Source organism: Culicoides brevitarsis, chromosome 2 (assembly GCF_036172545.1).
Source record: "Culicoides brevitarsis isolate CSIRO-B50_1 chromosome 2, AGI_CSIRO_Cbre_v1, whole genome shotgun sequence".
In the NCBI taxonomy this organism is placed as follows: domain Eukaryota; kingdom Metazoa; phylum Arthropoda; class Insecta; order Diptera; family Ceratopogonidae; genus Culicoides; species Culicoides brevitarsis.
The window spans coordinates 8,916,838-8,944,755 of NC_087086.1; the positions used below are offsets into that span (position 1 = coordinate 8,916,838).

The 27,918-nt window shown below is 24.6% G+C and overlaps 1 protein-coding gene and 1 non-coding gene across 2 annotated transcripts; one reads left to right on the plus strand and one right to left on the minus strand.

Moving 5' to 3' along the window:
- Nucleotides 1-440: 440 nt before the first annotated feature.
- On the minus strand, nt 441-27,800 carry LOC134831679 (opioid-binding protein/cell adhesion molecule homolog). Its single transcript, XM_063845476.1, has 11 exons — nt 27,669-27,800; nt 21,730-21,798; nt 21,568-21,665; nt 19,478-19,685; nt 19,254-19,412; nt 17,306-17,434; nt 12,904-13,038; nt 8,538-8,687; nt 5,153-5,254; nt 3,004-3,132; nt 441-699 (listed from the first exon to the last, which is right to left on the minus strand). Exons 1-11 carry the CDS (start codon nt 27,766-27,768, stop codon nt 503-505), a joined length of 1,476 nt encoding a protein of 491 aa, XP_063701546.1. The 5' UTR covers nt 27,769-27,800; the 3' UTR covers nt 441-502.
- On the plus strand, nt 15,384-15,465 carry Trnas-aga (transfer RNA serine (anticodon AGA)). Its single transcript has one exon. It is a non-coding gene; the product is annotated as a tRNA-Ser (tRNA).
- Nucleotides 27,801-27,918: the final 118 nt, after the last annotated feature.

The window sequence follows — 27,918 nt, forward strand, 5'->3', positions numbered from 1 at the left end:
TTTTCCCTTTCTAAAAATTCTAGACTATAATTTTTTTTCAATACCAATTTTAATCCTTAACGTCTTTAGGAATATTTTTAATTAAATTTTTAACACTTTTTTTTTGCTTAGCAATTATATTTTTTTTAAATTATTTCCAAATATTAAATATTTTTTTTTTTTTGATAAATGACAAAAATATGAATTAACAAATATTATTTTGGAAAACCTTTGCTTCATAAGCGATATTTTTAGTTACTTTTTATACAACATTTTAATATGTATTTTTTTAAGGAATCGTAAAAGGAAGAAATTTATGACCTAATTTGAAAAAAAAAATCTCTAATAATATCACTCTCCATGTTACGTTACCTTCATTTATTTTGTACAGACATTTATTTATGCATTTTGTTATTATCTACAAATTAGTCTAGATTCTAGATATACATGTCTCTTAATGCTATTAACTAACTTTTTTTATACTTCACATAATACTTTTTTTTTTGAAATTTCAACGCTAAAGCTACACGAGTACATTCAGGAAGGTCGTACGTCGAAACAAAAGGAAATTTGTCGTGAGAACGATGCCAACGATGAGTTTTGACGTCGAAAGTGTCACCGCTGCATTTAGAATTTCGTTATCACGTGATGCGTCTTGATTCTTGCCAGCTGCGTTTTGTTTGTTGTTCCTCTTGCGTTCGCTCGTGCGATCACGATGTTCTGCGAGGTGCGAAAAAAAAGTGAGAAAAAATTTAAAAAAATTAACACAAAGTTTCAGCGCGTGATTAATACACATCACGTTCCTTAAATTGTACTTTTTTCTCATTTTCACGCTAATAATAAAAAAAATAAATAAAATGAGAAAAAAACACGAACTCTCAATTTATCGCATCACTCGAAACTTCTTGACAAATCATATTAAATTTTTTATTCGACTTTTATTCGTTGTCGGAGTCGGAGCTGTGATGCAATAACGCATGCCTGTGTCTAGACTCGCATTCACATACAAAGAAGTCATTTCCACTAATAATATGCTAATCATATCCAAATAAGAACGCAATCATAAAAATTGAATCATTCTGCAAGCAATGAAAAAAAAATGTGAAAATGAAGAAACTGCAAAGAAGAAAGTGAAAGACGGATGAAATGTGCAAAAAAAAAACGGTGCGGTGTTATTTAAAAAAGGTGCTCGACGTCGTCGTTGAAATCTGGTTAAGGCACATGCATGGATGGTTCGGAAAAAAGAAATATTTTTGTCTCGGCATGCAAGCGTGCAAATGTCGTAATCGCATCAAAGAACGTATTAAACGACCGATTTTTTTATTTTATTTTTTTTATTATATAAGATTTAATACTTTGTTATTATAATATAATAAGAATAAAACTTATGGTGACAAATAGTCGGGAGAAACAGGCAGCAAGAAGAAAAAAAAAATAGGAGAAGAAATCTACATATAATGATCCTGATGACAAACGGATTGAAAAATATAAAAAATTGTTTTATTCATCTGTGATTGAATTGCGTTGAATTTTTATTTTTTTTTTTTTTTTTGCGTTTTAAAAGATTTGAATATTGAAGTTTGGACGACAGGTAATTTGGCATGAAAAATCAAAGAAGAGAAATTATTCTTCAACTTTTTTTTTATTTTTTAAAAATTTATTAATTTAAAGTTATTTTTTTTTTAAATTTATTTAATTAATTAATTGGTAGATAATTAAAATTCATTAAAATTAAATGTTTAAAAAAATAAATTTTGGTAAATATTTTTAAAAAATTCCTTATTAAAATAATTTTTGACATAAACTTAATTATTTATAATTAAATAATTAATTTATTTTAATTTAATTTAAATTATTTAATTATTAAATTTATTAAAAATTAATTTTAATTAAAAATTATTTAAATAATGAATTAACTCAATTATTTAATATTAGAATTAAATTTTAATTTAATTAACTATTTAAATTAAATTAATAATTAAAAATTGAAATTTAAATTGAATTATTATTAAATTCTTAAAAATAATTCTATAAAAAAAATTATGAAAAAATGAATTATTCAAAAATAGCAGAATTAAATTTTAATTTAATTAACTACAAATTAATTAATAAAAAAATTGAAATAAATAATTTAATTTTCATAATTTTTTTTTATACATAATTTAAATAATTAATTATTAAAAAATTTTAACCATTTTTTTAGTTGTTTTTTATTTTGAAGAAATATTATTTATTAAAATTATTGTTTAAAAAAATCCAATTGCAAAAATTTCAGTAAAATTAAAAACTAAAAATTAATAAGTTTTGCGCTTACAAATCTTTCCAATTTCATATCTTGATAAATTAAACAGATATCTCTCAAAAAAGACTTGATTTTAGGCAATAATAACCAATTAAAATTTATCAAAAGCCAATTTTGAGTTAAAATTTTTCAATTCAATGGAATTGCAACTAACAAAATTTCTCTTTAAATCTTTTTCAACGCCTTACCGATCAATGCAACTTTCGAATATGATTTTATGCTGAATCATCATTTTCCTGCAACTTTGAACGACAACAACAAACAATTTCTTGTCAAACTTCCTGAACTTATAATAATTTCAAAGTAAGTCAATTTCTGTTAATCTCATGTTTGACTTTCACATATCGAAGAAGTTTGCGCGGAAGTCAGGATCAAAATATGCCGAAAGTAAATTTAAACTAAATTAACGGAATCATGACATGAACAGGAAAAAAACGATAAGTGTCAAATTAAATTTAGTTAATAAAACACAAATCACACTAATTGAATTATCAGAATATTTATAATGTGATTAAAAAGCATGCACAATAAAAATAAATAAACATTTGTCGGTAAAAAAAACGTAACAAAATTGTTGGAATGAATTAAAAAATGTATTTTTCAACGCAAAATGTGATTATATAGAATTCCGCGAATTTGTGACAAATTGCATCAGTTTTGGTATATGCAAAAGCACTGCACAGTGCAGAAGCCGAGTGAATGATGGAAAAAAATTGTATTACCTCTATCTCTAATACCACTACTACCATCAAGTGTATTCCATAAGCCAGACGTTGCACCAAATAAATTATTATTTGATGAAGCATTTGACATATTCCATGGTGATTTATTAGTGTTGTGCAGATTTCTATCTACAAAATATACGGACACAGAGAGAGAGAGAAAATGTACACAGGTTAGTACGGAGCGTGTTTTGTGCAACAGTGAATGGCTTGTGTGCGAGTGTGTGTGTGCTTTGGGTGAAAAATCTAGTCAGAGGAGAGAAAAGGCACAAAGCAAAAGGTTGGCGGGCGGTGTGGTAAATTGGGAGCTGTGCTGCATTCAATTTGTATTTCATATACGTTAGAAGTACCGGAGTTTCACTCAGAAATTACGGAAAATTGGGTTACACTGTGTACTCTGTGGATCGAAAAGGGGTTATTTTAGCATCCATTAGCATATATTTTTAAAACTTCACAATTGGTTAAAAAGGTCTTGATTTCCTTCAAAATAGCATCCTTTCTCACATTCTTGTATTTAAAAAAAATCATTTGTTTCTTTTCAGAAGACAAAAAAAATTTGAGCAAGAACTTATCGATTGTTGGATTATTTGGACATCCGAAGTTTTAATTCAAGAAGAAAGTCGTTATCTTGATTTGCTTTTAAAAATTTTTCAGATACTTTTTCATATCATCAAATAGTTCAGTATCTTAATAGAAACCTTTTAAGAAGAAGTTGATACTTTCAAAAAGTTGGTATAGAAATGCAGAGGCGACGAGGTTATTAAGTCTCATATCTTCGTTTGAACTATTTTAAAGTCCTTAAGTATCACTTTTAAGTTATTCGCCATTCGACTTTGGTCCGTTGGTTGTTAAGATGATCCAAACATAGCTGCAAGATGAATCTTCTTGAATTTGATGAACATATTGAATAGATTGTCCTTATTGAAAAAATCGCTTTTATGTATTTGGATAATATAATAAGAAAGGCATTTGTGTTGAGTAGATGATGGCCTTTTGTTTTTTCTGTATCCATATCAATGATTTACAATTCTTCTGAATCAAAAGCTTGACAGGGAGCTTTAAGTATCCTTATATGATTTGTGGTTCAAAATTGAGTGCATTTAAAATTGACTTTATAATTTTTTGTAGGAATAGGTCAAATTATTATTTATAAAAAAAGTATTAAAATCAAATAAATATTAATGCTTACCAAACTTTTTTTTTTCAGTAAAAGTTTAAAGTCAATTCAAAAAGAGATAAGCTCGTCAGAAAAAATTTTATTAAGTTAGAATCTATTGCTTTTCATGTCGCCTAAAATTATTTAAAGAAAATTTCTAACTTTCGAAAATTTATTTTATATTAATTATTAAAATAATAAAAATTAAATATCTTGAAAAATACAAAGTACCCCTAAAAAAATTACCCAATCGAAAATTTTACACAAATTAATGAAATTTTTGGAAATTAATAATAATTCCTAAATTAACCCCTTTTTGAACCACAGAACGATGAGACGGCTCTGTATGACCCATGTGGATTTTTGCAGCTAGCAGCACATATGGTGCATGTTCTTAATACAATTCTACGTCGTACGGTGCGGTTATTTATATAAACGTTATTGTTTAGTTATAGTTCTTTTTTTTCTACATTTTTTTTTTGTGTTGTTGTCTGTTTTCCTTTCTCAATTTCACGTGCTGTTTGTTGTTGTTTTGTTCTTGTCTCACTTAACTTTTGGCATTATTCGGTTGGCTGGAGTGTGTGTGTGGGTATGTTTGTTTGTTTGCACTTGCTTTGGTGCAGAACGCGCGGCAAAAGTGAAGAACAGAAGAGGTAAGCAAAGCTCAGAACATGTAAATTGTTGTGTTGAAAAGATTTGAAGGCTGTGTGTGCTTCTCTTGTGTATTTTATGTTTTAATAATATCCTTAAGTGAAAAACAACAAGGACATCTCGTGTACACACACACCCCAAGCAAAAGAGTGAGAATCGGAGAGACAAAAGACAAAAAATGTAACTTTTTAATCTTATTAAGCTAGTTTTAACGAGTTACCCTTCAGAGGGAAAGGTAAACATCACAGAAAGTTAATGGAAAAAAAGAGCTGAGAGTTGCACACAATGGAGACGTTTCTTTGTTCGTGGCACGCATACAAGTGGAGCGCGAGAGGAACTTACCGACAAAATTGTCATTTATATGTTGTTGCACAACATTTGTCGTCAGCGGATCCATTGCAGTCGTTGTTGACACAGTTGTAACGATTGTTGATTGAGGCAAATCTGTGAAAAATTACAGAAAAATTTACGTTGAATTAGCAAGAAAATTCGAATTGTAGTATAACTGACATAATTTTTAAATTTACATTGGGAAAAAAATTAAATGGGCTTTGGGACAAATTTTCAGAATGTTCATTGGAAAAATTTTCAAATTGTGCATTGGGACAAAATTTTATATTTCGCATTGGGAAAAAATTTCAAATTGTAACTTGGGCCAAAGTTTCAGATTTTGCATTGGGAAAAAATTTCAAATTGTAACTTGGGCCAAAGTTTCAGATTTTGCATTGGGAAAAAATTTCAAATTGTACATTGGGCCAAAGTTTCAGATTTTACATTGGGAAAATTTTCAAATTGTGCATTGGGACAAAATTTTAGATTTCGCATTGGGAAAAATTTTCAAATTGTACATTGGGCCAAAGTTTCAGATTTTACATTAGGAAAAAATTTCAAATTGTAACTTGGGCCAAAGTTTCAGATTTTGCATTGGGAAAAAATTTCAAATTGTACATTGGGCCAAAGTCTCAGATTTTGCATTGGGAAAATTTTAGACAAAATTTTATTGGACAAAATTTTAGATTTCGCATTGGGAAAAAATTTCAAATTGTAACTTGGGACAAATTTTTTTGTTCGAGCAAAAACAAGGTAGTATATTAAACTTATACTTCAAAAATTCGTCGTTAAAACGAACAAGGTGACGATGTTGCTGATATATTTTTTCCATTAGCTCAACTATTTTCGTTCGCGCCGTTTTATGTGTTAGTTGCGTTGTCATGAGAGAGACGAGAAAAAAAATTGGATATCTGCTTCTTTTTTGATGAAAAATGGCGGAGCAGGAGCACACAATAATAACAAAAAACAAATAAAATATTTTTTTTTCAGTCTGAAGCGAAACGATGATGTTAACTAGTCATGTGTAAAAATATAATGATCTCTGTTTTGCATGGAGAAAAAAAAGAAAAAATCTCAAATACGAAAAAAAACACAGCAGGTCAGTGCAGAAGGATCAAGTTTTGCTTCTTTGCTTTTCAGTTTTCTCTTGTTTTACATGTCATGTGCTCGAGAAAATGTTTTCTGGTTTTGAGTTTATACACATTTTTGCAAGAACAAATATTTTCTCCTTAACAACTTTGGACGTTAAGCTAAAAGATTTGTCAAAAGTTGAAAGAACAACTTTTTTACTCAATGGACGAACTTGTCTCGACTTTTGAACTCTACGATGAGGAAAAAATCAACAAAGGCTTCGGTTTTAAGTGAATCTGAATTAAAAACAATAAATTTGCAACTGCAACGTGAATTTTGCCAAAGGCACCAATTTTAACAATACAAAGGATTGCATTACATGAAATGCTAAAAAAAAATGTCAACTTTCTATATATTGATTTGAGAGTTTCTGGCTTACTTTTAAAACCAGAATGAAAATAATATTTTCAATAATAATAGCAAGCGGTGTCGGAATTTATTTTTCAGGTTTATTTTATGAAAAGTAAAGAGGAAAAAATTGGAACTTTTACAGCGATGTTAGGTACACAAAGAAAATGTGTGTCATGTGCATTCATTCAATTTTCTTGTGCAGTTAGTGTAAGTACAAATAAAAGTCTTGAAGCGATACAGTTTCCATCCATAGATTTTAACCATATTTTTTTTCAGCAGAAGTGTAAAGCGACGAACACACGGAACATTTCAAAAAATTTTTTAAAACATTCAAATAAAAAATTTTTTGTTGATCGGAGTCGTCGATGAAAAAGTTGGAAATAGATCACAGCGTATTTTATTAAAAATGGTAAGGTTCGGAAAAAGATTTTTTTATTAATTAAAATAAGGTACCTATATTAAATTAAAAAAATAAATTCATTAAAAAATTATTCATGAAATATAAAAAATAATTTTTGAATTAAATAAAATATTTAAATTAAAAAAAAATTAAATTAAAAATTTTAATAAAATTAAAAATAATAATTAAATTTTTAAAAAATGAAAAAATTTTTTTATTTAAAAAAATTAAAAAAAAAATTAATTTTTAAATTAATTATCTAAATATTTATTAGTTTAAATAAATTTAATAAATTTAATATTATTTAATGAATTTTTTTTTTAATTTAATTAATTTTTTAAATTTTTAATTTATTTTAATGTAATCTAATTGATTTTTTTTTTATTAATTTTAATGAATTAATAAAAAAATATTTTGAAATTATTTAATTTTTAATTGTATTTTTTACGTTTTTTACGTTAAATCAACCATTAACTATTGTTAGTTAATTTTTTTTAAATTTTTTAAAAAATGTTTTTTTTTAATAATTTTATTTCAAATTATTTACAAAATCTAAAAGGCTAATTTAAAGATTTTTTTAAAAATCATGATAAAAAAATCTTTTAAGCATATTTCCTTTAATAATTTCATAAAATTCATTAAAAATCAAAGCTCTTTAAACTAATGGACAGTTTCCAGACAAAAAATGTCAATTTACTCCCATCATTCTGTATCGAAATGCCCGACACTCGATACGAAAGATGCTGCTTCACTTTTAGCAATTTCCAATATGATGCCGATGATATCGTACCACTTACGGAAAAAAATGCAATACAGTAGCAATAGTCATGCCACGAAAGCAGTAACAATAAAAAAAAATATTCAACAGAGAAAAACGCATTATTTTATGATGTGAAGGTACTTATTTCAAAACCCCAAAGCACTTTAAATTTTTACGAAGTAAATGAAATGAAAATGTAGAGGAAAAAGTATCAGTGCATTTTTTTTTTCGGGGAGAAACATGTTAGTTATGTCCCAAAGTCTTTCAGTTTCGAGAGCAGAGACAACTTTTCCACATTCCGACATTGAGCGAAAATATTGCCACAAAAAATAAATTATATTTTTTAGTATTTTTTCCGGGAATACGCAAAAAAAAAATCACAAGAAAAAAATGCATTTTTATGCATTAGAATGTAGTGACTCGCAGTCTGTCGAAGAAAAGTAGTAGAGAGAGATGTAACATATTTTATTTCTGCGAGTTGCACAGAGAAAAAAAAGGACAAAAATTTTTTCCGGAAAAATTTAAATAAATGCCTCGTGATATCTTACTCCTTCGACATTTAACAACGCTCGCTCCATACAGAAAAAGAACTGGAAATATATGAGGTTGTTTTCTGCATTTGAAGGAATAATGGGCGGAAGGAAATGAGTTGTTAGAGAAGTTGGAATGGTAATGGAAAGTATATATTTAGAGCGTCATCATCAATGTTTATTGAATCGTTACTTGGCTTATTTTTATTATAAAATTGTACTTACGATACAATTTTATGCTGCCATCGGTGTCGCCGAGCGAATTTTTGGCGATACATTTGAAATTCCCAAAGTCACTTTCGTCAACAGGTTTTATGGTTAATTTCATCACTACCTTGTACTCCTTTTCGTAGCTCGATGGCTCGTAACGACCTCCTGCAAAAATAAAAATGGAAATTTTTTGGTAAGTAATTTGACTTTCCGGCGAATTACAAAAATTAAAAAAAAAATATTTGAAAGAACGACTATCGATGCATTTTTTAATGAATTAAAAATGTGCATTGGGTCAAAAAATTTTATTTAAAAAAAATGTTAACTGGGTCAAGTTTTTTTTAAATATGTATACAGGGAGAAAAATTTAAAAATTTACAAGGATAAAAAATAAAATGAAAGTTGGGCCAAAAAACTCTTTAGTAAAATTCATCCCAATGCACATTTCATGATTTTAATGATTTTTAACTAATTAATTAACTTAATTTAATTAATAAAAAAAATAAAATTATTAAAATTTAAATAAATTAATTAATAAATAATAAAATTAATTTAATTATTCATTAAAATTAATTTACTTAAATTAATTAATTATTAAAATAAAATTAAAATAAAATTATTTGAAATTATGAAATAAAATTAATAAAATAAAAAAAAATAAAATTTTTTTACTTAAAACAAATAAAAAATAATTTTATTTTATTAATTTAATTCATAATTTTAAAAATAATTTTAATAATTAAAAATTAAATTATTAATTAATTTATTTAATTTTAATAATTTTATTTTTTTTCAAAATTAATTTAAAAATATTTAAAAATTAAAAAAAAAATAAATTGTTAATTTAAAAAAAAACCTTTATAATATTTAATATTGTTAAATTTAAAAATTTTAAATTTTGTTAATTTTTTAAAATTTAATTACCTAATAAAAAAATAAAATTATTAAAATTTAAATAAATTAATTAATAAAATTGATTTAATTATTTTAAAATTATTATAATTAAAATTATTTAAAATTATGAAATAATATTAATAAAATAAAATTATTTTTACATATTAATCATTAGTTAATTTAAAATAAACTTTTTAATATTTTTTTATTGTTAAATTTAAAAATTTTAAATTTTGTTAATTTTTTTAAATTTGGATTGGGATAAAAATAAAAATTGTAGAACGTTCATTGGGTAAAAAAAATCAAATTTTTATTTTTTATCCCAATGCACATTTAAAGATTTCAACTTAATACGTTAAATCTTGTATATTACCGCAAATTCTTCGAAATGTGGTAAAAAATCAAAAAATGGAGACGCCTGATGAAAAATTTCTTTTCAACGAGGCATGTCACAAGACATTTTTATTTAATAAAATGCATAATTTTTTTGTCAAAACAAAAACCAATTAAGTGACTGCAATGCATTCGTTTTCTTTTTTCAACAACATTTGTTCGTCCTGCATGTAAATATACACAAATAGAGTGGAAAAAGCTGTAACGACACACAATTTACTAAAAAGCATTGACTTTTCATTCTTTTTGTCAATTACTTTACTTTTATGTATCTTTCTTTCTTGTTTTATTGTTATTATTATTATTTTTTGTTCTGTTCTGCTTTCCAGTTCTTTCGTCTGTTTTCTGTAAATCATGAATCCGAGAAGAGATGCAATTTTTTACGTCCTCCATCCAATAATGTACAGCACAAAATAAAAATAATATTAAATGGAAATGTAACATTTTTCGTTTATTCCATGGTCTTATTACAGAATTTTTTCTCCTCATGACTTTTTTTTTGTCTTTTTCTTGCGAAAGGGAAACAAAAATGTCGTTACAATTGTCGTAAAATCAATTTTATTTTGTGTGTTTCTGTGCACAACATTGTTTAAGTTTATAGTTGGAGTTTAGTTTTTAGGTCTGTGTGTGACAACAACGATGACGAGAATGATGTGAGAACGAAGGGGACTTGAAAGAATGGACAAACTGGAAAATGTTTTGTAGTGAATTAGTTTTTTTTTTCTTGTGAAGTATTTACTTGTGTCGAGCAACGAATGTAGGTTAGAATTGAATAAAATCTTGTAGTAAATTGCAATTTGAATGACAAAAGTCTACATGATGTCTAGCAGTTTAAACAATTTGAGATGTTGTGTCTTGTTAAAATAATATGGATTTGCAGACATTGTGAGAGGAGTTGTGAACGAAATTGAGATTTTCAGGTATTTAATACGGATTTCAATTAATTGTAAGTACATTTCCATGGGGAGAAGAAATTTCAAGAATTTATTGATATATTTATTAAATTGTATTTTTGAAGTGTAATTATGGCAATATTATGGAGGATTATTTTGGAAAATTTTAATATTATTGAGCTTAAAGAATTTTTGGAAAATTTTTAATTGATTTTTTTAAAATTCCAAGAACCATTTAAAATTCAAATTTTTATTGTTTTTAAATTTTTATCAAAAAAAAAAATTTTCAAATAATTAAAAAATTATTTTTATACTTTTAATTTTAAAAATTATTAAATATACGTTTTTAATTCTTTAAGAAAAAATTTAAAAAAAAATAATTTTTTTTAAGTTCTAATAATTTTTCTTTTTAAATTAACTTTAAAATTTTGACATATTTTTTAATTATTCATTAAAAATAAAATATTTTTTGTTTTTTTTATTATTTTTTTTTAGGTTTTTAATTTAATATCTAATAAAGTTAAAATTTTTACTAATTTGAATTTTAATAAAATAATTAAATAACTTTGAAAAAATTTAAAAAATAAATAAATTATAAAAATAAATAAATATTTATAAAATAAATTTAATAAATAAAATTTAATAAAAAAAATAAATTTAAAATTTAATTAATTTTTTTTTCAATTTTATCAATTAACTTTTTCTTCTATTTATTAAAAATAATTTATTTAATTTTATTAAATTTCTAAAAATTAAATTCAACAAAATAAAATTCCAAACAAAATTTTAAAAATTTTCTTCGATCTCTGTTCCATTTACTGCTCAAAATCTCCTGCAGTCGACAAAAAAAATATTTAAAAAAAAATCTCCTGAAAACAGTAGTCGGAATAAAAATAAAACAAAAGCCAAAGGACATTTTGTTCAATTTTATTTTCATTTCTTTTATTGCATGCTAGCCTTCATTCTTTTGTTTGCGATTCCCCAGAGTTAGATGTCATGCCGTCTCTCCCAAAAAAAAAAAAAAAAATATCTCGACACATGTTTGCATGCGTTTGTATGTGGTTTCGGTTGCAACATTTCAATATACTTTCCCAAAATAAATAAATAAATTCAAACAACACACAAACACACGCATTCACGATGATCTGAACAAATTCGAGAGAAACATTTATTGGCCTACTGAGCGAAATCGTACAATTCATTTCTTGGACTTCTCTGGTTATTTGCTCGGTTTCCCTTTTTTCGTATGAAAATGTACGATTTTATCATCATCTCACACACACATTTAACACATAGAAGTAAATTGAGTGGTTTGTCCTCAAATTTGTCGTTTTTCTGTTGTGAGATGGACAAGTATGAAAATTCACGTTTCGCAAGAGAAAATATTTGCGAGATATGAAAATTTAAATTATTATTAAAAAATTGAACAAAAAAAATGCTCATTAGGGTAATTTTTTTAAATGTACAATAGGGCAATTTTTTGAAATGTTTATTGGGACAAAATTTTAGAATGTTTAATGGGACAAAAATTTTTAATGTGCATTGGGATAAAATCTTGAAATATACATTGGGTAAAAAAATAAATATGCATTGGGGCAATTTTTTAAAATGTGAATAGGGGATCTATTTTAGAATGTGCATTGGGAAAAATTTTAGAATGTGCATTAGGGCATAAGTTCAGAAGATGCATTGGGGTATTTATTTAAATTGTGCATTGGGGCATAAGTTCAGAATGTATATTGGGTTCTGAATTTATGCCCTAATGCACAATTTAAATTAATACCCCAATGCACAGTGTTAAAATTTTATCCCAATGCACATTCTAAAATTTCAACCCAGTTCACATTCTAAAACTTTTCCCCAATATACATTTTTAACTTATGCCCCAATGTATATTTAAAAATTTTGCCCCAATGAACATTTAAAAATTTTTGCCCCAATGGAAAATCTTTTTGTTATTAAATTTTCATGTCTCGGAGATATTTTAGCTTGCGAAACATGATTTTTTTATACAGAAGGACAGACAACAGCAATCACACACGTATGATTTTTGATTAACAAAACCATAATCGTAAAACAGATTGACCCTTCTCCGTCTTCTTCGTTGATTTTGTCTCTCTCCCCGTGATTTAAAATAATCATAAAAACAATCGAAATAAATGTTTTTGGGTCGATTTTACGGATAATCGAACGTTACTCACCCGGCGTGATGATCGTCTCGTTTTTCATCCAATAGTTAATTGACTTGGGATATGCTTCGGAATGACATTCCAGAGTCACGCGTTGACCAAATGCCGCGCCTACCAGCTGGTTTTGTATCCAAATCATCGGCGGAACTGCAAAAAAAAAACGAAAAATGAGTAAAATGTCAAAAAACGGACCATTTAACGTCATAAATCCTCAACGAGAGAAATTACTTAATGCTCCAGAAGAAGTAAAATGGGCAAACACAGATTACATTATGTCACATCACATCACAATTTAAATTAAATTAAACTTAGATTGCATTTTAAATCACACAGAAGCACTTTTTTTGCTTGCCTTGCCAAGACATAACAGCTCTTTAGTGAATAATAAATTTAATATCACAAAAAAACGTCCTCGCTGCAACTTCAACGAACGTCGCTCCATATAAACAGCGCAATAATCGAGGAAATAATAACGCTTCATATAATAAATGGAATGTATAAAGAGTGTATGCTATTAAATTAATTGAGCATAAAATAAGATCAACATTAATTTTATCACCTTACAACACTTAGCTATTTATTCAAATATCGTAAGAGACTACCTGTTACCTTTTTTTTCCTACTTCCGATGCATACAACGAGCAATTTTTAAATTTTTATTATTCTGACTTGTTCGGGATTATCATAATGGTCCGTAGGTACGTATAATATAATGTCAATATGCTCTTTTTTGTATCACGTGGAAAATGGCATGGAAAATTTTTATTTTTAAAGAATTTCGTGGAATTTCTCTTGGTATGTCGTTGTCTGTCCTTTATTGAATGAAAAATTAAATAAAGTTCATGGAAAATTTTAAAATTATATTTTTTTCGAGGAAAATGTAACAAGATTTTATTTGAAAGTTGGAAATATTTTAAAATTAAAATTGATTTTTATTTTATTTGATTCTCAGAATTTTTGTAGTTTAATTAAATTTAATTAAAGATTTTAAGAAAAAATTATATTTTTTTAATATTTTTTAAATTATTTTATTTTAATGATGATTAAAATTAAATTAAATTCAAAATTATTTAAAAATATTAAATTATTAAATAAATTAAAAATTTTATTTTGATTATTAAAAAAGTAAAAATTGAGAATCAAAAATATGATGAATTAAATTAAATTCTTTATTCATATTTTTGATTCAAAATTTTTACTTTTTAATAATTAAAAATAAAATTTTTAATTTAATTTTGAATTTAATTTAATTTTAATCATCATTAAAATAAAATAATTTAAAAAATATAAAAAAATAAATAAAAAAAATAATTTTTTCTTAAAATCTTCAATTAAATTTAATTAAACTACAAAAATTAATTTCTTTAATTTTTTGAATGAAAAAATCTTTAATTTTTTTTACTAAAAAATAATGTTGACCTTAAAGTTTTAGTTGTCATTTTTTAGATCGCCAAAAAATAAAAAAAATTGATTAATTTAGAAATAATTTTTAAATAAAAAAAAATAAAAATTTAATATTTTTAAATTATATAAATAAAAATTAATTTATTAAAAAAAATAATATAAATTTTTTAAAAATTAAATTTAAATTTTTATTAATTATTTTTTTAAATAAAATTTAATTAATTTTTTAAATTAAATTATTGAATTTTTTTACGGAAAAAATTTAAACTTTATAAAAAAAAATAAAATAAAAAAATAAAGAAAATTTATATTTAATACATGAAAAATTAAAGATTAAAATATAAAAACGCGCCAAAGTCGATCGCTTCCTTGCAATTTTCATTCAACTTTTTTTGTATCAAAACATTCTGTGTCCTTCTGCTTCACATTATTCGTAAACAAGAAACTTCCTTGTAAGCAAAAAATTGATTTTTGAGCCACGTCAAGTCGTGTTACGACGACGAAAGTTTCCCTTTTCATTCCGTTTTATTCATTTTTTTACACAAACAAACAATTACTTGTGTCGTTGCTGGTTCAATGAATATAAAAGTGCTCACAAATAGTCAAAAATATGACAAATTACGTGCTACGACACATAAAATTATGATGACTATGTACATTACACACAACCTGCTGTGCGCCCATAATGTGGCATGAGAATTATTATTATTATACATTGTCATAATAAATAAATTTATTAGGTGAATTTAATAGAAATCGTAAAATGGAATTTATGTCGAGCAAGTTGGAACGGAACAAAAAGGAAGAATTGTTGACATATGTTCGGTGTTGGGGTAGGTTGATGCATTTGTAGAGTCACTTGTGTCTCTCTGAGTGTGAAAAATTGATGAATTGATGTGAAAATTGCAAGTTTTTTTTTACGGGAGTTTTATGGCGAGGAAGTTTTTTATTGTCATCGGGCGAAAAAGTAACTTTTTTGAGTTGAAAATTTAGTGACGTCATTAAATCGAGAGAAAAGAGAGTAATTATCAGTGAATAATTTGTGAACTTTTAATCAAGATTTATTTTTAGATCGTTACAGATAAGATGCAGTTGTGGCCGAGTGGTTAAGGCGTCTGACTAGAAATCAGATTCCCTCTGGGAGCGTAGGTTCGAGTCCTACCAACTGCGATTCGGATAATTTTTTGCCATATTTTGAAGAAAAAACTCAAATTTATGAAAAAAAATTAAAATTTTGAAAATGTGCATTGGGGCAAAAATTTTAAATGTGCCCTGGGCTTAATTTAAAATGTAGATTAGAAGCTTTTAGCCCAATGCACATTTAAAATGTCAACCCAGTGTACATTTTGTGTTAATTTTCGACCCAATGCACATTTTAATTATTTTTTAATTTAATCCCAGTGCACATTTTAGACATAAAAATTTTGAAAAAATAATTAATTAATCAAAATTTCAAGTTTTTTTCGTTATTTTGCCTTAAATTTATTAAATTAATTTTGACAAATTTAAACTCTGTAAAAAATTTACTTTTTTAATGACTCACAAAAAACGCTTACTCATTCTAACAACCTTCCCTTTTAATTTTTTTTTCCAATAAATACCAAAAATTCTTCGGATTCTCCAACATTCTCTTAGCAACCATTCACAAAATCACAGCAATAATGTCTCTTTCGCAAGAATTCAAATTCGACGATGGCACTATAGCCAAAGCACGTGAAAATATGCAAAAACTCGACGAACTTCATAAAATATGGATTACACACACTTCGAACGAGGACGTGAAACTTCTTTTGTATCTCTTGGGATTCGTTTTGCAAGAAACCATCAAGAAGATAATTGACCTGAGTGCACCGGACGACAACAAGTTGGGATATTTGGCAAATGTTGTAATGGCAAACGTGAAGCACTTTCCGGAATTAGTGGAACACGTGTTGATGGGCGAAGACGGATACGAATTTGACTTTGCTTATGAATTGCTTTTTGTTCACATGTGCAACGATTGCAAGAATTTTCCCGCGCGATATTACGAAAAATTGGAATTGGAAATGCAGTTTCAGGAAAATGATGAAAATTGTAAGAATAATATTAAGAAGAAAGTAAAATAAATTAAAAAAAAAATTCAAAAGTTTTTCTTTAATTTTTGAGGTTAGAAATTTTTAAATTTTCCCGCCAAAAAACTGATCAATTTTTTTTACATTTTTTCAAATAAATTAATAAAATTAATTTTAATTAAAAAATAAATTATTTGATCTAAAATTTATTTTTTTAAAAATAATTTCAAAATTATTTCATCTTTATTTAAAAAAAATCTTATGAGAAAGATTCGCGCCAAAAATAAGTTTTATAATATTTTAAAAAAAATAAATTAAAAAAAATTAAATATAACTTTACTAAATATAAATTTAAATTATTTAATTAAGTAATTAAAATCTTTCTTTTTTTAAAAATAAAAATTATTTATTTAATTATTAAAAATATTTATTTAAAAATTTTTTTATCTTTTTTTGGCGGGAAAATTTAAAAAATTCTAACCTCAAATTTTTTTAGTTTTTTAATCATTTAAAAATTAAATAAAAAATTCTAATAAAAAAAAATAAATTCGTATTTCTCGTCCTTAAACTTGTCATTTGTCGGTCAAAATCCCGCTTAACAACTTATTTTCACGAAATGTCATCGAAACAAGGAACAAAATTACCATCGACAACTATTTCTGATAATTAAGGTAAACGTCGACTTCCACTCGAATCATGCCGCAAGCAATAAAACAACGTATTTATTCATTTATGCAACGAGTATCGAGTAACAATTCCGACAATTCAGACCTTCGTCGGTTCAACAAATGCTAAAAATACATGAAATTCTTAATAGGTAATAAATTAAGTCGAGTTGCTTTGAATATTAATCAAATTTTTGCTGTCCACACATTTCCACGCAAGCACTGTCCGAGCGAAAATTTATAATTTTTCCTGAAAAATAACAAAAAAAAAAAAAAAATGTACAAAATACTTACAATGCACTATCAACATGACGCGTTTGCTGATAGTCGGAGGAATTCCATTGGAGGCGATGCACAAATAGGCGCCCATATGGAGTCTATTAACACGTGATATTGTAAAAATGGAGCCATTAATGCTTGTAACTGCATTTTGTTCGTGAAATGGAGAAACAACCGCACGCCGCCGCCGCCCGACAACATGATGGTTTCAAGATATGATGTACGTGTGCAGCAGCATGGAATGGAAAAGGAAAGAAAAACAAGTTCAAATAGCTTGTTAGTTACTCGTCGTCGTTCATGTGAGTTTTTTTTCTTTGTACTTATAAGAGGCGTCTGTGGGTTGCATTTTCTCTGAATATAATATTTATAATAACATACATGAGCTCTGTGAGGAGAAAAAGGGTGAATTTTAGATCTTATATATTTTAGATTTTATATTTTTGAAAAAAAAAATTTTAAAATTTTTCAAAAGAATTTTTCAAAAAAAACCCTAAATTTATAAATTTATTTTTTTTTATTTCAATGATTTTAAAGTTTTAACAAAATTTTAAGTATTAAATTAATTAATAGTAATTTTTTAATTATTTTTTTTATTTAAGACTTGTAAGAAAAATTAATTTTTAGCAAAATTTGATTTTTTTTTGTAAATTGTCAAAATATTGAATTTATTGTTAAACATAAAAAATAAATAATTAATTAATTTATTTAATTAATTTTAATTAAATTTTGGTCGAAATTAAAAAAAAAAAATTTAAAATTAATAAAAACAAGCAAAAATATTTTAAACTTTTTCAAAAGAATTTTTCAAAAAGACCCTAAATTTCTTTTAAAAAAATTATCTTTCCTTTTTTAGAAAATATTTATTTCAATGATTTTAAAATTTTAACGAAATTTTCAGAAAAATATTTTTTTTTAATTTTTCAAGTATTAAATTAATTATTTAATAGTAATTTTTTAATTAATTTTTTTTATTCTTACAGATTTAAGACTTGTAAGAAAAATAAATATTTAGCAACATTTTGAAATTTTTTTTTGTAAATTTTCAAAATATTTAAGTTATTGTTAAACATAAAAAAATAAATAATTAATTGATTTATTTAATTAATTTTAATTAAAATTTGGTCGAAATTTAAAAAAAAAATAATTTTAAAATTATATTTTTTTACAAAAATATTGAAAATTCTAATTTTTAAATTAATATAATTTTAAATTTTTTTTTAATTTAATTTTATTTTATTTCAATAATGCTTTTAAAATTTTAACAAAATTTTCAGATTTTTTTTTTTAATTTTTAAGTGTTGAATTAATTAATAGTAATTTTTTATGCTTACAGATTTAAGACTTGTAAGAAAAATTAATGTTTGTAAATTTTTAAAATATTGAAGTTATTGTTAAACCTAAAAAAATAAATAATTAATTAATTTATTTTAATAAAATTTTTGTCGAAATTAAAAAAAAAATAATTTTAAAATTAAATTTTTTACAAAAATAATAAAAATATTAATATTTTTATTTAATTTTATTTTTTAATGTCAATTTTAATATTTTAATTTTATTTAATTGAAGAAATATTTTAAAAATATATATATATTTTTTTTTTTATTAAAAATTTCAATTAATTGATTTTGCTTGTGCGCTTTTCAAAATAAATTAAAATATTTTTGTTTAAAAAAGCAAAATCTGCCCCTTCTCCAATCACAGAGTTTTTGTAACGTTACCGATGAACATCGAACGGGTTGTATTATTTATACAAAAATAAATGAAAAAGAGGTGAAAATAAGAAGGTAGAGCAAGAAAAATGTTTCACACATGAAATAATATAATAATAATAACGGTTTTAAGAAATTTATGCAAATTAATGGCGAACACCGCACGTCTCTCTCTTTTTTTACGAGGAAGTAAACACCTCACATGTCTTCAGATATGATATTTATTGCAAATTCACACAAAATCCGCTTGTTACCTTCTACATCAGTTGATAGCGCAATTGGGTCACCGTTTTCGCGACGCCACGTTATAACGGGCTCCGGCGATCCTGATGCCGCGCATCTTAACGTTACATTACTACCTTCCCGCACTACCATGTCAGTACTTGTTGGATAGTCGAGGATATCAGGAGGCACTGAAAATCACACAAAAAATGCTAAAAAATCGTTTTTTACGAGAAAATCTGAAGAAACAACTCACCTACAACATTTAAAAATACTGTTTGTGATTTCATTGGATCTGTATTAATTTGACACATGTACCACCCGCGATCAGACTCCTTGACGTCTTTGATTTTGAGAACCCACGCACGTTTCTCCACGTGAGCGATACTCATACGATGGTTCTTCGTTATAACGTGACTTTGTATCGTCAATATTGTTTGAGTGTCGACGCGGAGCCACGCAATCTGAGTGCGGCGGATAAGATAAGATACGAAAAAAGAAAGGAAATTTATGAAAAAATACAACAAAAAAAAAGGTAAAAATGTTGTCTAGAAGACGGAGTCGCTTGCCAATTACCCCACAAAGTAGAAAACTTGCGACTATTCAAGGTTGTTTCTAACGTGAAATTTGCTTATTATTATTTTATTTCACCTGAGACGCACGTCGTTACAAAAAAAAAGTGTGTCTGGCTTTGTGTTTGTTTGGGAAAATTTACTTGAACGCATTTCTATAAAAAAAATATTTTTTACTTAATTTTTTTTAGCATTTTATGTTTGTATAAAAATTAATTTTATTTTTTTATTTTACTTTTTAATTAAAATTAATTTTTTTTATTATAATTTGCATGATTTAATTAAAAAAATGTTTAAAAATATTAATTTAAATTTTTTAGCTTTATTTATTAAAGAAAAATTTTCAAAAAAAAAATTATTTTATTTTTTAAATAATTAAATAAAATTATTATTAATTTAAAAAAAAGTTATTTAAAAAATAAAATTTTTTTTTTGTTAATTTTTCTTTAATAAATAATTTAGTTTAAAAATTAAAAATTATTTAATTTAATTAGTTTAATTTTATTTAATTTAATTATTTTAATAATATTTTTGGCTTGCACATTTATTTTTTAATTTATTATGGATTTCAAGCTATTAAAAAAAATTAATTCAAAAAATTAATTTTTTTTTTCTTTCTATTTTTGATTCCATCTTTCATTGAATGTCTTCTTTAATTGTTCATTTTTAATTTAATTTAATTTAAATTAATTTAAAATTTTTAATTTAAATTAAAAGAAATTTAATTTAAAATTAATAATTTTAATTTAAAAGAAAAAAAATAATTAGTTTAATTAATTAAGACATTTTTTAAAAGAATTCTTTATGGATTTATGACTAATTAAAAACTTTTAAATATAAATAAAAATAATAAATTTATTTATTATTGAGTCTTTTAAATCAAAAAAAAAATTATTTAAATTATATTTTATTAAAAAAATATTTTTTTATTAAATTTTCATTTCATTTCATATTTTTCAAGAAAAAATTAATAAATTTAAAAAATTATTATTATTTTTACATTTTAGAAAATTATAAATTTAATTCAATTTTATTTATTTGCATAAAAAAAATAATTAAAAAAAAATAATTTAATATTTAATAATTTATTAATTTAATGAATAAATTCAAATAATTTTTTTTAAATAAATATTTTAAATTAAATTTTATTTATTATTTTTTTAAAATTATTTTGCAAAAAATTAAGTAATTAAATTAAATAAAATAAAACAAATAATTTTTTATTAAATATTATTATCTTTTAGAATTAAAAAAAAATATTAAATTTTTCTAAAGACTCCCCAAAATTTTCCCAAACACTTTTTCTAAAGAAATGCGTTCAAAAACGAAGAAAATTCAATTTTGCACGGCAGTTTATCAACGTCTTCCACGGAGCACTTGTTAACACCAACATTAGTGCCATACACACACAAACTCCGGCATCGCGTATAATAAACTCGCTTGGGGGAATTATTTCTAGCAGCGCGCGCGAGACTTTGCATTTTCGTGTGCATTACAGTTAAATTTTAATTAACATTATAGCAATAATAATAATAACGAGTGAAGATAATATCGATTTATTGTAAAAGTTTTTCGGTTGCTCCTCTGGCATGCGGTGCACGGGCCCGACATTAAAACTTAACGAAAAGTTTTGATAACTAACAAAATGAAAATTAATATCGTAATTTTCAATTATTCGGTGCGAGTAACGTGCGACTCAAACATGTAACGCAATAATTATAATGAACTGCCGCATTTAATTGGCTAAATAATAATGCAATGATGGGCATTTTACCTTGTACGTTTGTAAATTATCGACGACACACGCGAGTATCGCTTCACGTCCTACAGGTATTGTCATGTTGTGCATTGATTCACCGAATTTCGGCATATCTAGGCGAGAAAAATTTAATTATTGTGCGAAAATTCCTTTATTTCGGTTTCGAAAGTAAATTACCTCGATCCTGTGCGTATGACAAAGTTTCATTCTGCTGCGATTCGATGTAATAACCAATGTTGAGGTTTTCTGAAATAAAATGTGAACGGGAATTAAAATTTTTCACTTAAAAAATTAATGTTCATTCACAGCCAATTTGCACGGAATTCAACATGAAGCAAAAAAAAAATTAATTAAAATCCTCAAAAATGTCATAAAATATATTTTTTTCCGTTTTTTCAACTTTCTCCTCGTTTTTTTAAGAGTTTCTTTAGCGTCTTCAACACATTTAATCACCATTATGTAATTTTTCTTACATATCCGTGTCTCGTCCGTTTTATGCCGTTGTTCGTTAAAAATTTTATTTTTCTCGAAGGGAGACGACGACACGACAATAATCATCAAGAATAAAGGGCAAGATAATTATTTTTTTTATAATAATTTTTAATATTTTTTTTTGCAAGCCACAATCAAGGCGTTATTTTTTTCTTAATTTTTTTGATACTTTTCCTTTTGTCGTTATTTCTTTCCGGTGAGGATTTCAAAAGGGATAATTTTTTTTTGTTCAGCTGAGTCGTCTGGTAAGTTAGTTTTGGATTAAATTAAATTATTTTGTTAGAAAAATCTCTTAATTGAGACTTTTTTCTTGGAATTTTAGTTATCAAGAGAAGAATTTTTATCATTAAATTTCAATTAAACAGAGGAATTTTTGGTTTCTCAGTATTTAAGATTTGATTTATTTTCATTCTGAAGGTTTAAAATTGAGATATGATGTTTGAAAGTTAAGTTTTTGTGTGGTTTTATTAAATTTAAGACGACATTTTGAAAAAAAAAATTTAATTAAAATTCAGTTTTAATAATTTTTATTTAGTTTTTTTTATTAATCAATTTTAATTTAATTTATTTTTAATTCAATTTATTTAATTTTAATTAATTTAATATTTATTTTAATTTATTTTTAATTTGTATGTTTTCTGAAATTTTAGAGAAGTTTGTTGAAACAATTTTTTTAATCAAATTTCGACAAAATTTATTTTTTTTTTTCCTAAAGTGAAAAATTAGTTACCTAATTTATGTTTAACAAAAAAAATATTTTGCTTAAAAAATTTTAATAAATATTTATTTAAATTTAATTTAATTTTTAATTTTAATTTAATTTGAATTTTAGTTTAATTTTAATTTATTTTTATTTAATTTTAATTTAATTTTTTAAAATTTTTTTTAATTTGTATTTTTTCTGTAATTCTAAAGAAATTTGCTGAAACAATTTAAAAAATTTCTATTTTATTAAAACTCTTATTTTTTTTCAAATTTCGATAATTTTTTTTTATTTTTTCTTATATTGAAAAATTAATTATTAAAAAGTTTATTAACTTTAAAAAATGAATAAATATCAGAACTTATTTAAATTTAACAAAAATAAAAATAAATAATAATAAAATATAAATAAAAACTACAAAAAATTCAACATAAAACATTTAAAATTGATTCCCTGTCTAAAAATTTCCCCGAAACGGAATTAAAATCGAAAGATAACAAGTTCAAAAGTTCACAAACTTGACTGTTAAAAATTCCGTTTCACCCAGTTTTTCGTATCTGCCAAACAACAAATTTCTACGATGATCATTTTACCATCACAAATTTTTAAGCACACTTGATATCGTGCTCTGCAAATATTTAAAATAAATACACACATGAACATGTTTGCTTGAAGAGAAAATAAAATCCCGATTTTTTTTTTGCCTGCTAAAGAGTAAAGAAAGTGCCTTGCTTGTCTACTTGTGGAAAAATCAGATATTCATCAGCCATGCTCTCATCATCTCCCCGTTTTGTGTTCTTTTTTTTTTGTTCTTCTACTTCATATTTACACACATCGTTTAGTCTTGCGTCGTGTTTGAACAAGTAGAAGCGCAACAACTGCGACTTAATGTGGCACCTCATTGTTGCCATTTTTATTCAGAGTTAACAAGACGATGAATGATGAGGATGAAAAAAATAGGAATGAACATTTTTAGATTATCTCGGATTATTTATAGTAAAAAAACGTAAACAGAAAGGACTTGGGCTGATAGAGTTATTAAAAATGTTTTTGATTTGTTTTATTTTATTTTTTAAAAAATTCTTCTTGAAAAAAATATTTCAAATTTTTCGTATATTTTACAAAAAAAATGATTGAAATAAAATTACATAAAAAAAAAATAGTAAATTTAATAGAAAAAAATTTATTATTAAATTATATTTTTAAATTATTTTTAATTAAGGCATTTTTTAAAATAAAATTTCTTTAAAATAAGTTTTAAAGTAAATATTTTAATTTTAATTAATTTTTAATTATTTAATTTTTTTTAAAAAACTTTTTTAAAATATTTATTTCCATAAAATAAAAATTCTTTAAAATTATTTTAGTATAAAATTATTATTTTTGTAAAATATTTATTTAAATTAATTACTTTTCAAATTTAATGTATAAAAAATCTTCTTATATATCTTTATTTTAAAAAATCAAACATTGATATCCATAAAAATTTTAAAATTCTATTATTAAAATCTTGCTTTATATATTTTTTTTATTTTTCGTATATAATAAGAATGATCAATTACGTGAATTTGAAAAAAAAAATTGGAAAATTAAAAAAAAATATTCCCTTTTTGACGTGTAAATTTCATTGCATAATTTGTCATACACTCAATTTTAATTGAAATTTATTAAAAAACAGTTTTAAAATTTCTAAAATTAAATTTTTTTAATAAATAAAAATAAATAATAATTCAATTAGAAATTAATTTAATTAATTAATTAATTAAAATTTTAAAATAAATTATTTTTTAAAATAAAAAAAATTATTGGTCCACTATTAAAAAAAAATTATTAAATATTTATAAAAAAATCATTTAAATTATTTAAAAAAAGAAAAAAAAAATTTTTTTTGTATCAGCCTTAAAGCAAACCTTTCTTTTTATTCTTTAATTTTTATTTTTTTATCTAATTAGAAAAACTAATCGATTAATTAATCTTTTAATAGTTTTTTAAATCTTTCTTCCGTCAACGCGATGTAAACATAAATGTTTTCAAAAAATAGCAAATATAATCCTTTGAGGTGCAAAAGCAACGTTTATTTGCCAACTATTAAAATAATGAGTTATAATGAGCAGAAAAAGAGAGTATTATGCTACAAAAAAAAAACTCTCCTTTGAAATCTTTTTAATTTCATTAAAGAGAGCGAGTTGATGCACTTCATAAAAGGAAACGAAGATAAGTGCACTTTTTTTTACTCGCTACACGCACATAAGCTGCATGGAAAAATCAAATTAAAAACAACTGTTTACGTTTCTCTTCTTTTATTTCTATTTTTTTTTTTATTCTACTCGAGTTCTGTTTGTTTGAATTGCGATCGTACGATAAAAGGTAGACAAGGTAAATGTAAATAAAGAAAAGTTTTTAAATAGTTTTAACTATGTGCGTTGTGTGTATTGCATCAACTTTTTTTTTGCAACATAGCAACGAAAAATAAATTCAGCGAGTGGGATATACATTTTATTATTTAGTACACATCACACACGACGTGAAGCAGAAAAAAGTGCTGTGTGTTTTTTCTGAATTGCCGAAGGAAATTTCATTACATTTTACATCCATAATGTCTCTGTAACGCATTTCCTGGCGAAATAAATCAACGTAAAAAGGACACGAGGGAGTCACGTCTTCGTCATGCGTTTGAAGAGATTTTTTTTGGCAAGGCGTCTCCATTTGCTTGATACTTTCTTACGTTTTTCGTCATAAAAAGATACAATTTAATCCCTTTTAAAAATTTTTCCATGTATTCACGAGGAACATGGAACAAAAACACACGCATTTATTATTACCTCATTTCACTTTATTATTAACAAATATGAAATCGAGTTATTTTTGTTTACATTTTTCTCGTACATTTGCCAATTTTATTCCCCCTTAACCACGGAAAAACTTTTATTTAATTTATTTTAATAATTTACTTTTTAAAAAATAAATAAAAAACAACGATTTATTTGTACTTGACTTTTGATATTTACTTTAATACGCATTAATGTGCGCTTTTTTACTTCCTTTTTTTCTCATTAGAAAAAAAAATCGTATTTTTATTCAAAAACAAAAAAGTGTTCAAGTACAGAACTTTAATTGCCACTAATTGCAGATCACCCATAAAAAAATCCATTTAAGTTTGACCGCAACTATAGATTCGCTAAATATCGCAATAAATTTCCAATGCACTACCATAAATTTTTTGCAACGAAAAAAAAATTGTTCTGTGGAACGGGAGCGAAATAACAAACAAACAAGCAATCAAAAAACGTAACTCTTATGAGATATGATGACAAATAAAAATTTATATTCATGAATCATATTTGAATTTTCAATTCGCACTTTTTACCCTTTAGGCATTAATTATTTTTTTTTGTCATCAACGAGGATGAAAAAAATTTTATTATGATGAAAGAAGAGCAAATATCAGTTTATTTGTGATGTTTCGATTTTGATTGTTTGAACACAGTAGTTTTAGCGCATCGATTTAATTTTAACGTAATGCGAATTTTTAATTTATTTTCAAGTTTAATGGAGATTTCTTGGAATCCGTTTTTTTATGTTGGTAACAATAATCGTAAATTTTTTTGTAGTTTTAACTATAAAAGTTAAAAGTTAAACCTTCTTTTTATTATGATTGTTTTTATGTGCGATTCAACCTTTTATTTATATAATAAGTTGAACGAATGCTTTCTTGCACGAGTTAGTTTTACAACGAGGAGTTAACGAATAAACGAAGTTGGAGATAAACAAAGTGTGTGATTGAAAATCCGCAAATGAGCTCGTGGATGTGAAAATTGCACCTGAACAAAATGTGAGACAATCTATACTTTAATGGTCAAGGTTCAGTATGGACAAAAAATTAATCGTTATTTTTTTATATTTTCAGATTATTTAAGATTTTGAAAGGGATGAAATCAAACTTTCTATCAATTGGATTGACAGTATCATTTTTAGATATTTGAGTAAAAAAGCCAATTTGTTCGAATATATAGAATATTAAATGAATATATTAGTTAAAAAAGTGATATGTTATAAGAAATGGTAAAAAAGTATATTTAAACTGCATGACTTGCTGTATATAGTATTTAACAGTCGAACAGAAGAAGAGGACTTCCATGGTTAACAAGAACCGAAGTTCTTAATTTTTTCTTTCACATTCTACTGAAGTTGGTTGAGGCTTCAACCCAACGTTCAACTTCCTATTCGTTGAAGGATCAATAAATTTTAGTGAACAAAAAAATTGTATACCTCTTCTTTAATGACATTAATTGTGAAGATCGAATCCTTCGGATTGTTAGTAAGTCAAATACTCCAATTTTTAATACTGTTCATTTGATTTCAGTTCTTAATTTTAAATTTTTAGCAGATTAAAAAAGCAAACTTTCATGGACTTTGGAAACGAAGATATAAAAATGAATTATTGTCTTTGGATTGTTGTTAATTTTTTCTGTGTAAATAGTTGCATTTACATTTGTGTTTCGAAATTTCTTTAGGTATCCATCATTTATAATTTGTGTAAATTGTTGAATCTTTTGTATATAGTACAACTTTGTTTGTATCTTAACTTATTTAAAATTCCCAAATAGGTTCTGTTCCATTTTTTGAGTCTCATTAAAATTCAGTACTATATTTATTAATTTTTTACTTGACAGTATTCTGACTGTGAAAATCTTTCTTTGCTCCAAAGTAACTTGAAATAAAATTTTTATCCAAATTCTTATAGATTTTTATTTTCTCTAAGCAATCCTTTTTTTGATTTTTGTCAAAATATCGTCTCCCCTATAAAAAAAATAAAATTTTAAAATTGGATTCCGTGCCAAACTTCACACTCATCCAAATCGCACCCATTTACTAACGACGACTTAAAACAAGAAAAAAAATTATAAAAATAAAAACTTACCATCGTCTGTAAATTGTGATGTATTTGCAATGAAAAATCCATTTAGAGTGAGTAATGTAACAATTGTAAAAAACATTTCACATGATATTAATCGTTTCATGCCGATTCTTTTGTTGCCGATGTTTTTGAAAATACTGCTCTTGTTGTTGTTTTGGTAGAAGTTGTTGTACAGGCACATCCTTTTTGCAATGCATTTATATATATTTTTTTCTTTGCACTATTTTTTTTTATTTTATTTATTTTTTATTTA

What these genes read in the sequence shown, in the direction of transcription:
- LOC134831679 (XM_063845476.1), bottom strand. Translation starts at nt 27,768, where the DNA reads ATGAAACGATTAATATCATGTGAAATGTTTTTTACAATTGTTACATTA. An exon ending in ATAATTTACAAACGTACAAG is followed by an intron (nt 19,686 to 21,567) that starts GTAAAATGCCCA and finishes CGCCGCACTCAG; the next exon opens with ATTGCGTGGCTCCGCGTCGA. An exon ending in AGTATTTTTAAATGTTGTAG is followed by an intron (nt 19,413 to 19,477) that starts GTGAGTTGTTTC and finishes TGTGATTTTCAG; the next exon opens with TGCCTCCTGATATCCTCGAC.